Below are 15,495 nucleotides of genomic sequence, written 5' to 3' on the forward strand. Positions count from 1 at the left end.
CATGCATATTCAGTACCTCATTAGCATAATGATGGCTGCACGAAAAAATTGCAGATTGACAGCGTAGACGGGCAGCTTCAAAATAGGTGCCCCACTTCAACATTCCCTTACTCCCACAGAACTATATCTGAGTAAGGGAATGTCCAACTGGGGTGCTTATTGCAAAGGTGCCCCATCTACACCATCAATCTGCAATGTGAAGTCTGCACTTTGAAATTCGCATGGCTGCAATTATGCTAATGAGGTGTTGAATATGCACATTAGCACCTAATTAGCCTGCTTTGAATTGTCTCCTTATCATGCCACCTCCGACTTGCCACTCCACCTGAATAGGCTTCTTCAGCTCTTATTCATTATGCTTGACGGTATGAAACTCAAGTAGCCTGGAAATCATCAAATCCCTCCCCTCCCATACAAAAACCCAGGCACGTAATTTTGTCCACCTCATGCTGCATTTCAGGGAAGTCCAAAAAAATCTCACTGCTTTTACCCACCAGTTTTTCCAACATGCATTCACAGCTGAATGCTTCATTTCATTCAGAGACTCTCTTATATTTTAAAAATACAGTCTGCCATGGTGTAAGTCTTCCAGAACTGGGTCACTGTTCAATCTGGATCACTATTCATATCACCTAGAATTTGATGAAAGGTGCAGCAAATGTAATAAACTTTAGTATTTGCTATGATACTTGAGTCAAGGGCCCAGGGGAGCGATGATATGTTTGGAGGTAAAAATCCACTTCCACATTGGGATATGCAGCCTGAAGGCATGCATGGCAGCCTGGAAGCATTACCAAGGATCAATAGGACCTTGCATGTCAGGTAGTGTTCCACTTCATGCACTAAACAATTCTGAAACTAGTCCATAAAGCAGCACTGATGTGGCTCATGCATGCTAGTTAGACCATGTTATGGGGGCTGACACTTATCTTTGCCTTTGAACACATGGGTTTTTGGGCTTGGTAAACCAGCATTGGTTTTAGCATGAAGTCCTGTGTTGCATTTCCACAAATGAGAAGGGTGAGTCAGTCTTTTTTCACCCTTGAAACCCAGAGCCAATTTCTCATCTTTTGAGAGAAAAGAAGTCTTTGTCATCCATTCCCAAAATAAGCCAGTTTACTCTGCATTAAAAAATTGTTCCAGTTTGTAACCTTTCTCCTCAATAAGTATGGCCAGCTCAGGTAGAAATCTTGCTGCTGTTTCCTGGTTTACAGATGCAGCATCACCAACCAATTTAACATTATGCAGCCCATACTGCCTTTTCACCTTCTCAAATCACCCCTCGCTAACTATAGAAGTAGATTCCTGGGCTGTACTGCTGTTCCCTGAAGATGAGGCAGTATCTTGTTTTCAATCATCCTACAATCATGCAGACTTTTCTTGAATTACTCCAGTAATGTAGGTGCTACAGGACTGCTTGTTATTTGTGGACTGTTCAATGAATTCTTTTCTGTGTTCGGGCCTTGCAACAGGGTGTTTGCCTGCAGTGGCCCTAACAAGTGTTAGAATACAGCCCTGGGAAAGGGCTGTGGCTGTATTATACAGTAGTTAATTGAGGTGGAGCGGAGTCTGTATAAATAGAGGCTCCTGGGGCGAAGGAGACAACACCACATTCTTGCTTCAGCTGTGCAGGAGGAGTGACCTGGCTGACAGTGAAGCTTCAGAATCATTCTGGAGAAAGGCTTATCCAACATTTCCACTTTCTGTACTAAAATCAAGACTTTTTCCTGCTTCTTCACATGATGTATCACTTTTTGAGTTCCTTTCTCTCAATTTCCTCTGAGCTCATTTTAACTACTAAGAATGATAAATAGTTTACTACAAAAATAATTATTTTATTCTTTATCAAAACACAAAGATGTCCTAATAGGGGGCATTAACATTCCAACACACTGGGTATGTCTACACTACAGAGTTATTCCAGAATAGTTTATTCTGGAGTTACTATTTCAAAATAAGCTATTCTTAAATAATATGTCCACAGTACAGGGAAGCCCCATAATAAGCAAAACTTATTCCAAAATAGTGTGGCCACACACAGTAGACCCTAATTTGGATTAGTGCCCCTGATTCCAGGGGATCCAATACAAAATACTATGTCTTCACAGCAGCATTATTTCAGAATAAGCTATTCTGGAATATTTTATTTCAAAATAGTCCCTATCCCAAAATATCTGTTTCATAATAGGCACTATTTCTCACAGAATGAGATTAACATAATTCAAAATAAGCCATCTACTGTTTCAAAATTATTTCAAAATAGCAGTTTTGCTGTGCAGACACTTGCAAAGTTATTTCAGAATAGCAGCCATTATTCCAAAATAACTTTGATGTGCAGACACACCCACGATGACTACAAATTAATGTTCATAAGAAGTGAAATGTAATATTAAGTTGAAACTACATCCCTTAGAAACAGGTCATCACTCAAGCAAATGTCATCCTAAGTAGTTCAACCATTATCTGAAGCAGTATATTCCATTTTTAAATACAATTTTCATTCATTTTCTTTTAACACACACAAAACATCTTTAAAACCACTGTTAACCAGGATTTTCAGGAAAAAAATTCAGTTTTAAAAGCAAAACATAGAATCGAAACATCTCTGAACTATTCTGACACTACTACAAATATCCAACCACTATCTGTTGCAAATGAACTCTCAGAAGAAATGTTTCCATAATGCATTGCAATGAATGTCATTAACAGATCCTTTCTTCACGAAAGACAGTATTTATTTAGCATACTTTGTTAAGGACTGAATAGACAGTAACCTTCAGTTCTCACACCAATTGCAGAAAAAAATGTCCATTTTCTATATAGACTAGAATTGAAATTGACTTAGAATATCTAAACTGTCAACAAATTCTTTTACGAAAAGGTTTGCTTTACAGAGATTATAAAGTAGGTGTCATCCTTGACACCTGCATTCTACATTCACATTGCAGATCTGGAAAAGAAACATTAAGGAATGTCAGAAAGGGTCTTAGAAAACTCAGCTGTCATGCTATGTGCCTCCTTTTGCTTGCTTTGCAGTCAAATACTGTGTTGTAGATGTCAGAGGTTCCCTATTTAAACTCACTGACAAGCAAAGGAAGAATACTGGGAGAATATGTTATCAGCTACTATGGGCTTGTCTTTGGTAACAGGTAGGTCAGTCAGACACATATTTGTGTGTGTGCTGGAAACAGAAACTCTGATTCTACTCAAATTAAAAAACATACACTATACCCACAGATTTACAAGTTCACAATTTTCTTTGGAAAAATTAAGCACTAAGAATACATAGAACAAATCTCTGTTTCCTATTAGAATGACAAATGAAAAAGCCACATAAAATTATGTTAATCTCTTATTTTACATCCATGGTTTACAATTACACACCTGTACTTCCTCTATGTCATTTTAAAAGGCATAGAGTTTACTATCCACTTACTGTAACTACCTTCCTTAAATCACTGCCAGATTATGTGAGGTTGTTTAGTTAGAAATGAGAAATTTGCCACATTAAACCACCCACATATCAGCCAATTAGATCTCAGTTATAAATAACTATAACGCCTGATGTTTTCAAAAGCAAGCTACGAAACATCATTATGCTAAAGTCTGTCTTCCAGAAAACAAGCGATTACAATTGCCAAGAGGGAGTGGAGGGCAGGAAAAGACATGAGAGACTATGAAAAGGAAGAGGACAGGAGAGTTGGAAGGGGCATTGTTTTCTTCGTGTTATGAGCACAGGAATATTTTCACGCTAAGCTTTCTGTTAGCTTAATTAAATTTTCTCTCTTGCATGTGCATATTGATAATGTTGTTTAACTCTGAAGAAAAAGAAAATTCTTCAAATGAGAGTTAAAAAAATAAAAGTTCTGGGTAATAATCTGCAGCAAAGTAACATTTGTTCTGTGGCTAATTTATTTTGAAGACTGATGCTTGTGTGTGTCCTCAGCAGCTAACAGAAATCTGAACCAGCATCAGAGCAATCTGGTCAACATGGGAACTCCAGAAAAATGGTGGGTCATGAATAGGATTCCCCAGAATAATGGAAGGGGATTGTGCCTCCTCCGTCACAAACAGGGGAAGTATAGTACTGCCCATTAGTTAGGGTCCTACTGGATCCCTGATTGTTTTCAGACATTCTGACAGAAAAATACATGACAGGCCATTGCGGCTATTTGGGGTTGACTAATTGTAGGCCTTACTACAGTTACGCACAGTTTGAGGGATTACAGTAACATGCTAGAAAAAGAGCAGCCTTTGGCACGCTCCTGAAAATTCCAAATGGTTTAGAAGAGATCACCCAATCTTTCTGGTGGGGCAGGGACTAACAGTGTTCCAGGTGCAATTCAAAAAGTCCATGACAGTCTTCAAAGCCTGAAATCTCCTGTGCTATGAGAGAGGAGCTCTACGATGCTTCTGATACAAACCCCGTCTTTAGAGAGCAGGGACAGAGAACGTACTTGTGTGATAGCTCCCTACCATTGGAACTTGCTCTCCTCTTAATTGTCTACAAGAGCCCTGGTTTGGCAAGCTTTACCTTTTGCTGCAAGGCTCTGTTAGTCAGTCAGGCTTACTGGCTCTTTTTTTAAATGTTTGGATGTTTCAGATCAGGTCATCCTTTTTAAAAGGAAAATGCTGTGAAGGTCGATGTGCTTTCTACTTATTTTGATTTGTGTGCGTTTCAATACTAGGCACATCTGCTACATGTGTTCAACTTCAAAGGTCTGGAAATGGTTGGTGAAGATTGCAAAAAGAAGAAAAGATATATCAAGTCTGCAAATACAGAGGTTAATTATGAAATCTTTGAAATGACTGAAATTTTAACTGAAACATTTATGTATAGGTTTATTTAACCCTACACGCTCAAAAATGCTCATTTCAAACTGGTCTTCAAACCTTTTGCAAGAAAAAAAATCTCTGATTTGCTTTTTATCTCTTCTCAGACACCATGAAAGCTAAATGAAAACCCAGTATAAGCAGCTCAATCGTGAAGCCATGTAGCAGACAATAGTAATCTGTGTATGTTATTCTCCCAAATGCCCAGTCAGAGGTCTCAGATGGTTAATGTGGTTGAAACGTGTAATTCAAAGCTACAAATAATATATTTATGAATCTGGACATGTTCAGTGCACTCTGGAAAAGGCTGTGTAAAAAAGACAACACTATATCTGATTTCACCTAAACCAGGTTTCAAACTAAATTATCTATTTCCTCTTGCAGAACTGGCTGAAACAACACTGTAAGGCTCTGAGTAATCATTTTAAATGTAATTGTAGGATTAGATTCTAATGGTAATATGGGGATATTGTATTTGCATTGGCTTTCCAATGTGACAGTTTACCCATCTGTGCTCTACAACATCAGAGAGATGAGGCGAAGACCTGGCATTGTACGGTTAGAGTTTTATACTTTCGTAAACACTCTAGGCCAAATCTTGAAATTGTGTCCCCCGTCTTGCTAACACTTATGTTCTTTAAACAGATGGTGCTTTCCACAGATGTCAGTGGACTAATACACATGCTTAAAAGTTGCATGGGTGTGTGTTTGCTTGTCAGGGGCCTTAGTACAAACACTAGCAAGGATAATTAATATATATGCTAACATCCTTACCTACAGCTGTTTCACAAACAGCCTCCAAAAGCAAATACTTCTTTGCATTACACAACACACACTCCCACTCACACACTACCCATCTACTTTTTTCTGGCCCACTCCAAACCACTTTTCATATCCATAAATGCTGATCCCCATCTACAGTTAAGCTGATGCCTGGAGAGAAATGTCAGTACAATAAAGGGGTCTTCTAAGTGGCTACACTTAACTATGGTAAAACTGCATCGGTAATACTAAGACTGTAACTTGTAACACGGAGCTAAGAACCATCTTAATACTCATTGCTTTACACTCCAGGTCAGGGCAAACTGCCTACCTCACTTTCACAAACTGGGGGGAAAAATAAGCAATTTTTCAGTCCTCTCCCTAGAATGAGTTACACACAGCAAAAGCTAATCACATTGCTTAATATATACCAGAGATACCACAGTGAAAAACTCGTGCAGAATAGAATAGCATATGCAGTGTTAATTATGGAACCTAATTTTGAACTGAAATTTTTCAGTTCATCTTGCCTTTACCGAACTAAAACCCTCCAAAAACAGCCATAAAAGCATAACTTGCATATGTTTTACTGATTGTTATGAACATGCTTTTAAAAGAAAAATATTTGAACAAAATACTTTTATAATCCTATGATGGAAAAATATATCATCTTCTGGGCGTTCCTTATAGTGAAACAGAAAGCCAGCAAAACAACATATGAATTTAGCAAAAACTATACCCCCAGCTTGCATATGAAGCCCTAGAGGCTGATTCTTCAATATTTCATCTAAAGTTACCGTGGCAACAAAGGTCAACTTTTTGCAGAAGACAGTTCTGAGTATATATTAAGTACCCTGTATTTAAATATGAGGTTTAGTGTGAAGAAATAATTTTGAACTGAATCACCTTTTCAGTTGAACAATTTACTCATACTATTCCTTTCTCCACCCCAAGATATATATAACACAGAAATACATACCCCATTCTGGCTACATCAATACTAGCGAGTTTTTTCAAAAAAAGCTGGGGTTCTTTCAAAAAATCCTGCAGAGCACCTACAACAAAATGTGTTCTTTCCATATTAACTTGGAAGAACACAAGCACTTTTCCCAGAGGCCCTTTCTCTCTCCCAGGTGGGAAAGTGTGCTTTTTTTCTGAAAGATTCTTTCAGAAAAAATGTGTCTCGGTGCCCAGGGGGCCCTTTTTTTTTTTTTTTTTTTTTTGAAAGAGCAGTCCCCATGAGGCCAGATTTTTCGATCCTGGCCGGTTCTTTCAAAAGACAGGATGCTCTCTATTGAAAGAGTGGATTAATTTTTTCGATCCACTTTTTTGTGTATGGAAACAATCTTTTGAAAGAATTTTTTTCGGAAGAGATCTTTAGGAAGAAATTCTTTTGAAGGACCGCTGTATTGTAGAAGTAGCCTCTGTGTATACACACAAATGCACACTTCAGAATGAGTGATCATTAGAATATCCAGGCCTGATCCTGTTCTGTGAATAGAACGCCTCTGAAATCAATGGGAGTTCTGCAGAAGACTTTGCTGTATTGGATGTTTCAACTTTTCATCCTGATGGGGTCATTCTGAGTTACACCAAATATATTTTTTCCCCCAAAAATGGGAAAATAATGTAACTGTTTAAAAGATGTATTTATTACTTTAAACTTGCTGTAAGGCTCTTAAGGTGAATGTTTTGAAATAATGATTCTGTGCTGAAGAGGAAGAAATGTAACCTGTGATCTCTAGTGGGAATTTCCATATTACAGTACAATTTAATGAAGATCCCTGTACCAAATTCTGAGATTTTAATTGAGAGAACACAGCCTTATTTTCGTGCATTATGTAGGCGCCAGCTTATGAGCTGTCAGTTTGTGTACAGGCAATAAAAAGCCCCTTGGCTAAATACAGACACTGAAATAAAGTGTCAGTTACAGTAATTCCATCCCATAAGTGTTCTTCCTCATGCAATGTAATGATGAAAGATCATCTTAACATACGTTAAGTGCACTGAAAAGAAGCACAATAGAAAGGAAGGAAAGAAAAGAAATGGAGAAATACTAATAAAGTAATAATGCTGTGAAGCACTGAAACACCTAACTATATTTTAATTATGGCTTGAACAGTAAACAATATTGGCATCATATTTTTCTGTTTACCATATGTGTGGTCCTTCACCAGTTACCAAACTATCAATTGCATCAAATGTGTAGGTATACAAAGCAATGGGGGCAGGCAGAAGTGACAACTGTTACCTTACAAAATGTAATGAAGTCCATCTCTCAAAAATTATGGAGAATGAATTAATAAAGCAAAACTAAGCACTGCAGGAGCATGAGATGCAATGCTGAATTACTTAAATGAACACTAAAAGACAGGAGAATCATGATTCTTTCTGAAGGGACAAATTACTGTCATTTTCTAAATTAAAGATGCGTTTGTAAAGTACTTTGTGTATATAACATAATCAAGTTGATTTTACATTTAGTCGTTGATATCCGTAGTGAGGCGCAGTGGCCTTCCCCTGGCTCTGAGGCAGAGGAAGCCTCTCAGAGACCTTGGTGGGCAGGCCCAGAGCACCTTTGCCCCGCCCCGCAACTAGAAGCACTTGTGACCAAAAGCGCCAGAGGCAAGGCGAGGCCTGTGGCTCATTAAAAGGTTGGCCTGTGAGCTGAACCAGATGCTTCTGGCCAGGCTCCTGCAAGCAGGAGCTGAAGGGCCTAAACCAGCCAGGCCAGGCCAGGCCAGCCAGCCATGCTGACTGAACCCTAGAGCCACAGCTGAGCCTGCCTCTGTCTCGGTACCCAGAGCTCCTGGATCCATCAGGGCCTCCTGTCTCACTGTGAGCCCCAGATCCAGAGGACCAGCACCAGCCCACACCTGCTGGCTACCCCAAGGGGCCCAGACCTGCCCAAGCTGGTAACCCTGCCACCTGCCTACTACCCACAGGCCTAGGATCTGCCTGAGCCTACAGTCCTGCCTACCTGCCACCATTCTGACGACGTGGAAATGCTTGAGTAGCCGGACCTGCCCGAGGCTACATACCTGGAGGACATCAACCTACCTGATCTCCTGGAGGACTCTGTGTAGGACCTGGTACTGGGGGAGGTAAGGTAGGAAGTGGACAGGGGGATGCTCCGTCAGAGCCCACGACAGTGTGTTTCAGCCTGGATCCCCACTGATCAGCTTTAGGGCATGAGCTGCTGTCAGGGCCCTGGGCTGGCATGCAGTGGAATGGGTGGGCCCACACCCCCTCCCCATGGAGAGGTAGTTCCTTGCCCCCCCAAACTGTGCTGCCTAGATGGTGTGCTTGCCTTTCTGCCCTGCTTCAGGGAAGTCCTAACATACTCTTTGGACTACTCAGCCCTGCTAAACAGATGCTGGGACTTGCTGACTGCTGCCCCGCCCTGTCCCATGGCCAGGGCTTACATACTGTATTGTTCAGCCCTGCTGCAAGGCAATGAGCTGCCCCATCCTGCCCCAGAGCCAGGGCTGACAAACTGCATTGCTCGGCCCTATTGGAAGGTGCTAGGCCTACTGGCCCGTGGGACTTTAGCAGGGTGCAGTGACACTGTTCCTGCCCTGGAGAGGGTGGACCCCCAGCACCAACACCTACAATATCATATACAAATTTCTATCAGTGGTACCAGCAATTTACATTCGGAGACCTCCAAGTGATAAAGAAACACAAAAATCTTTATGAATCTCTATAAATAATGCAACCTGCAATATGTGACAGGACCCTTGCCCTCACATGGAGCCCCACTATGTCCATGGTAAAAGCAAGTAGTCTATCCATATGGTTTACCTTGCCTCACAGAATCCCTGTAAAGTGGATATCTATACCATTATTTTAGAAGGAGGAAACTCAAGAGAATCTAACATTTTAGATTTGACCCATACCCTTTACAGGGTTATCAGTCATGTTACCTCCCAAGTTATCTATATTCCACATAAATCTGGCACTGAAAGTAATTAAACATCAGCAATTAAGAATCATGAAACTGAGGTTGTGTGAAGAGTTACTGACATTGAAGGAACAAATCCCATAGAATTTTAAGTTTCCTGTGTGGATAATTTGTATGTCCCCCTCATTCTGAGACTTTACCACACACTGCATCTCATGGACGGGCAGATTGAGAGGTATGGGTTCTAGCACCAACTGATCTCAACAGGGGCTGTGGATGCTTGACACCTCTGAAAATAAGGCCTAAAGCCTCAGGTTTCAGATGAAGCTGTGAGAGTCTTGAGGAGAGAACCCAGTATGATAGATTTCATGCGTCTCACGCTTGAACTAAACAGGTCTGACTTCCTCCTAAGATAAATAGTAATTTTGTTTGGTGAACATCTCTGCAGAAACACATACACCTTCTAAACAATTAGACCTTATTATTTAGCTTTCTGCAAAAAATGACAATCTAATCTGATAGTGTAATTCAGAGACATAAAACAACTGTCAAGCCATAGCCAGTACCTACATTTAATGAAGTTTTTATAGAATCAGAAATGTAACAAACACTGGATTTTGATTTAGCATAATTGAAGCTTCGTACCATTTCATGGTGAATTATTATTAGTGATTCATTAAGCTGATACCAGTAACTCTAATTCCAATTCAGTACACATAATGAACTTCTGTACATACAAAAGAGTCAGGCATTACCTTTATATTCCTTTGTCACGGAACTGCATTTGCTTTTGCTAGTGAGAAAAACAATTTTGCTTACTTTCTCCCACAACCACTTATGAGAAAGATGATGTTACTAAAGCCATGCTTAAAACTGTCTCTCAGCCTGTGAGGAAATCTTTTTTGTTATTACAACAACTCTCATACCTAGGTGGAGATTGCAGGTGGGATCTCACCTCTGCTCTGGTTCCTATATATCTTAGAAGGACCAGAATAGCATAAAGGTGCCAGTTGGGAGGGAATTCTCTCAGCATACAAACTAAAGTAGACCACCACCCTTGCTGTCACGCAGCACTGTGGCCTATGAGGAAGCCCCAGACAGGCTCAGAGGGCTCTCAAGTCATGGTGGAGGTCCATACAGCACCTGGAATAGCCCAGGATCAGGAAGTCACCAGGTAGCTTCATGCTGTCTTAGCTCTTCTTCTCTCAAGCTGCAAATTATTCACTCCCCCTGAGAAGCTTACACAATGATGCCATGCTTTAAAGGCATGTTCATATTCTTGGTATTTGAAACTTGTAGTGAAATACAAATATCTGACTTACAAACATTTGCACATACAAACAAAAGCTCACCTGCAGCTTCAGACAGGGATGTCCTTAATATTTATGCAACCCTACACAGTACTATGGAACTGGTGCCCCTATATCCAATGGCACCCCTAACTGGCGGGAAAGGGGATTAGGGGGGGTCAGTTGACAGTTTACATGAAAATGAAATATTTTTAAAGCAAAGAAACTAAGGTTCTTTAGACTAACACAGTATAGTCAGAAACTGACAGCATGTACCTGGGGTTGGCAAATACCTGTTACATGGCTTCATGACCACTTCAATGGCTCTTTGACAGATTCATTGTTCTGCTAATAAGTCTGTCAGGCTTTTTCAATTTTAACTAGATCCTCTCCAGAGGAAGCAGAGCCACAGAACAGGGATAGGAAGCGGTGGGACATTAAGACCCAGCAGTACCCCAGATTTCTGGATGCCCAATATGGCTGCATACTCTGTGTATGGGCAAGGATGTCCCTGGCCTCAATGGAGCAAACAAAAGGCACAGATCATGGTGAGTAGTGCAAGTACTGGCCAGAGGAGTCTGGAAGAGCAGGGGGTGGCTGTGCAGCTAGCGGCACTTTTAAAGGAAGCCCCCTGCTCCACCGGATTCCTTCGGCCTGCACCATCACTGCCTCCTGGTAAATAGGGGCTGGGTGCAGCTGCAGGAAAGGGGGTGGATAGGGCTGGGTGCAGGAGGCAATACAGAGGGCATTCAGATGTGGGTGGGGCGCTCACTGGGCTCCTACCTACCTACTATCCTCCTCTAATCAACCCTGCCTTTTCTCCGGCACCAGCATTCAAGATTAAATGAAAAACAATTTCTACTATTTTTCATTGCAAATATATTGTATTTTCAGCCTCCTTCTGGGTTAAGTAGGTTTTGTGGGCTGGCCTGGGAACTTAACTACTATTTTTAACATTGTTTCTATGGGAAAATATTCTGAGTTCCAAATGACTAACTTAAAAACAAACCTCTGAAATACAAATTAAGTGTTGGGGACTTGCTGTATTTGCTTAGGCCCCGACACAATGGGGCATTGTTCCCAGCCATGACATTTGAGGATTACTATAATGCAAAAAATGAAGCTCATTTGTTTTACACATTCTCACAATCTATGATTGCTTAGCACCTACCTGAACATGTCTCCTAAGCCTTTTAGCATTCCTTTCTTTGCCTTAATTTTATCCTTCTCTTTATCACGGTCTTTCTTCTTGTCCTTTCCAGCCTTTTTTCTGTCCCCTTTATCTTGACTTCCATTCATCTGCCTCTCCAGTGAGTGGGATGGCTGGTCACTTGCTGTGGACACAGATTCTCTGCCTGATCTCGAACTCTCCTCTGTGTCTTCCTCCACTGAAAAAATAAGAAAAAAATTGTGATGGGATGGGAACAAACAAAGAGAAGTGGTTTTCTGTAAACTGGAGAGAGTATGTTTTGAAGTGAGACAAGTGCATTACAAAATAACCACGTGACATTATGTTGTAACCCTTGATTGCTCATTCTTTGGGCTCTCCTTTGACACTTTTCATGTCAATTGTTACCCTGTAAATTCCTCAAGGAAGGGAATCAGTGTCTCTGTTCTGTGAGCCTCACAGAACACTGTGGAATAATAGCACTGATCAATAAATAGGATGCACTAGCAGTGCCAATAACTGGCTAATTTTTGTTGCTGCTTAGATTTTAGTTTAGATATGCTTAACATAAAGAGGGAGATTAGTGTTATATACTCCATAACTTTTTACTAAAACTCATCAAATTATACAAGTTGTTTATATTAGATCTATTTATAGTACACCACAGTGCCTGCTATTCCTAATTGCTTACTTCAAACTCTTTATGCATAACATATTAGCTCCCATCATTTCAAGTGGCAGCCTCCAACATTCTTTTTTTTACCAATTTGTCTTTAGCTCGGACCCAAAGCATAGCTCATAAGCTCATAGCTTCAACTTACTAAAGTTGACCCAATAAAAGATACTGCCTCATCTACCTTGTCTCTCCCCTCCCCGGTACTAACATGACAACACCACCACTGTGAAAAAGTCCTTTAGAACAGCTGACCTTCAATAAAAGCCTTTAACTGTTTGTTTTTTTAAACTTCAGCAGCAAAACAGCACCATGAATTTGATGAAATAATTCATCTCCTTCAGCAGTTTATTTTTTAAAAGTTACAGTTTTACACCTCAGAAGAGTTCCATTGGTTAGAATGAAGACTCTAGAGGTGCACTTTTTGTCATCTGGAACAAATAAGGTGTTCTAAGTGTACATTATGAACTCTTTCAAGTCTAGACCCACAAAGAGGCAAGATACAACCTGAAACACACATTCCAGAACGTCTGAAGAGAAAAGTGACAAAAATATCATGGTACACATATTTCTAAATGATTCATCACTCAAAAACTGAAACGTCTTAGATATCCCAGATGAACACAGCAATTTACTGTTCTTCTGTTGGACCACAATGCAGGGACACAGCCATCTGTCTCAGGCAAGACTTGTTCCCAAAGCATTCCAGAGCTCCTAGAACAGTATTTCTCAACCTTTTTAAAAAAAAATAAACTACCCCTTTTTTAAAAAAAAAAAAAATTAAAATACCCCCAGACTTCTCTGACATACCCCTAACGGTATGCCTACTACCGGTTGAGAAACACGGTCCTAAAGTAATCCAAGGTCTTGAAACAATTGCCATTCAATCTTTCAAGATTACTGTACCCTTTTTAGGAGTCAGATTTGTTTTGTATAGAACCAAGTTACACCTCATTTAAAATCTACTTAATTACAAAAACATGCAAAAATGTCACAGAAGACTACCACCATCTTATGATCATTAACAAACTGGAATAAAAATACTGTACTTACATTTCAGCATAAGGTGTATGAATAAGTAGAAACAAGTCATTATCCTGAATGAACTTATAGATTGTACTGGTTTAACTACTGAATTTTCTGTAACCTGTTGTAAAACTAGACAAGCGTATAGATGAGTTGATGGATATCCTGGAAGACCTCAGGGTACTCCCAAGTGTCACAGAATATGCCATCAACCCCAACAACTTTTGACAAACACCTTCTGAAAAAAAAATTTCACACTAGGTAACTGTGAGTATTGTAGCTAGGTTGATCTAAGTTTTAGTGACACATCAGGCCTCAAATTTTCAATTGCAGGTGCACTTTCAATATTCAGGCAATTGTTACTAAGAGCGCAAGACTGGAAACTTCTAAAATGTGTCCACATTACTAGCATTAGTCTCTGTATTTACTACTAGAACTGGAACATAGGCATATGTTTAATGACTATTAAAAGTTTCGATTTGGACACAGAGAACCACATTTAATAACAGCCTCTAATTTTGTGAATGCTGATTGGCACTAGAACCAACTGTTGGTGCAAAAGGGAACATTTAGACATTTAACTATCTGCTTGGGCCTGTAAATGAACACAAGTAGTACAAAATAAATGAAAAATCTGGTATACATATTTAAGTCATACATTTATTTAGTTAACTTTGCTAGAATTTTAAAGGTGAATGGATTTTGACCTATTGTTGTTCATATTCAAAATGATCACACAGTAAATTAATCCTAAGAATGTATCAAGCGTCCTGTATTATGCTGAGTTGCTAAACAACTTGTCATAACAATGAATTCCTATTTACTATTTATTTTGCATATTGTACAGAGATAATATTGCTTCCTTTGCATAGTTGTTCTGCAACAAATATTTTTCCATTAAGCTTCCACTGTAGTTTGCCTTCAATTAACTTCTTAGTCTGCACCGCAGCCTCTTTTATCCATTGAAGTAGGATACATTTTCCCCTGTGAAAAGCTAGGATAAGCAGATTTCCAGGTTTTTAAAAAGACATGACATGAAGAACGTTGTTTTCCTTTTGTGCAGCACAGTGATTCTACAATTAAGGTATACCTAATTACTGGTGTTTAGAACAGATGCAAATGTCCAATTAAAATTCAAGTCCATGCTATAAATGAAACATCTGATTTTTGTTATATTGCAATAATGATGCTAGGTGGCTCGAAAATATATGAGATCCAACCCCCAACCCTTCACACACACACTCACACTCCATTTAGGCCACTGAGGGAAAAAATTTCCTTGGGAGATGCTTCCAGCATCAATTCAAGCTGGAGGCCAAAGTCATCCTTCACAAGCCACACTGTATTAAAGAGAACTACAAAAAGGTATTATGAAGCTATTTCCCTAATTACGCCATAAAATGGAAAAGATACACATGAGAAATTGAAGCTATTTAATGTGAAGCTGTTTCATAACTGAGCTTCTAGACCGCGTATTGTGATATTTAATATGACTGTAGGTTCTAGCAATTAAGACTCAACAAAGATTAGAAACCTTTGCCAATTTCTCCAGATTCAGATGACTTGTTCTCAGACAACACACCAGAGATAGAAATTTTGTTTCTAGTCAGCTATTCCAAGTATTAAAAAACAAGCACAACGATTCTTATAATCTGAACACCCACAGCATTCTGTGATTATTATCTGATCATAGCCATTATACTCCGTAAGTATCCTTCGCAAAACTCTTAAAATGCATTCACAGAATCGGACACTTCCAGATGGTATTCATACTATTTTTAACGGTTTGAATAACATACTGTTTCAGTGAGAGCAATTATTTTTAAGAGGCAGTTCGGTC

The 15,495-nt window shown here is 39.6% G+C and overlaps 1 protein-coding gene across 8 annotated transcripts in view; it reads right to left on the minus strand.

Moving 5' to 3' along the window:
- The window catches only part of PARD3 (par-3 family cell polarity regulator), a 735,311-nt gene that overhangs the window by 186,449 nt on the left and 533,367 nt on the right, over positions 1-15,495 (minus strand). For all 8 annotated transcript variants that reach the window (XM_074984984.1, XM_074984976.1, XM_074984978.1 and 5 more), the window contains one exon: positions 11,960-12,176. In XM_074984984.1, coding sequence (XP_074841085.1) covers positions 11,960-12,176 — 217 coding nt within the window. The remainder of the gene's footprint in view (positions 1-11,959; positions 12,177-15,495) is intronic.

This window comes from Carettochelys insculpta, chromosome 2 (genome assembly GCF_033958435.1).
Source record: "Carettochelys insculpta isolate YL-2023 chromosome 2, ASM3395843v1, whole genome shotgun sequence".
NCBI lineage: Eukaryota > Metazoa > Chordata > Testudines > Carettochelyidae > Carettochelys > Carettochelys insculpta.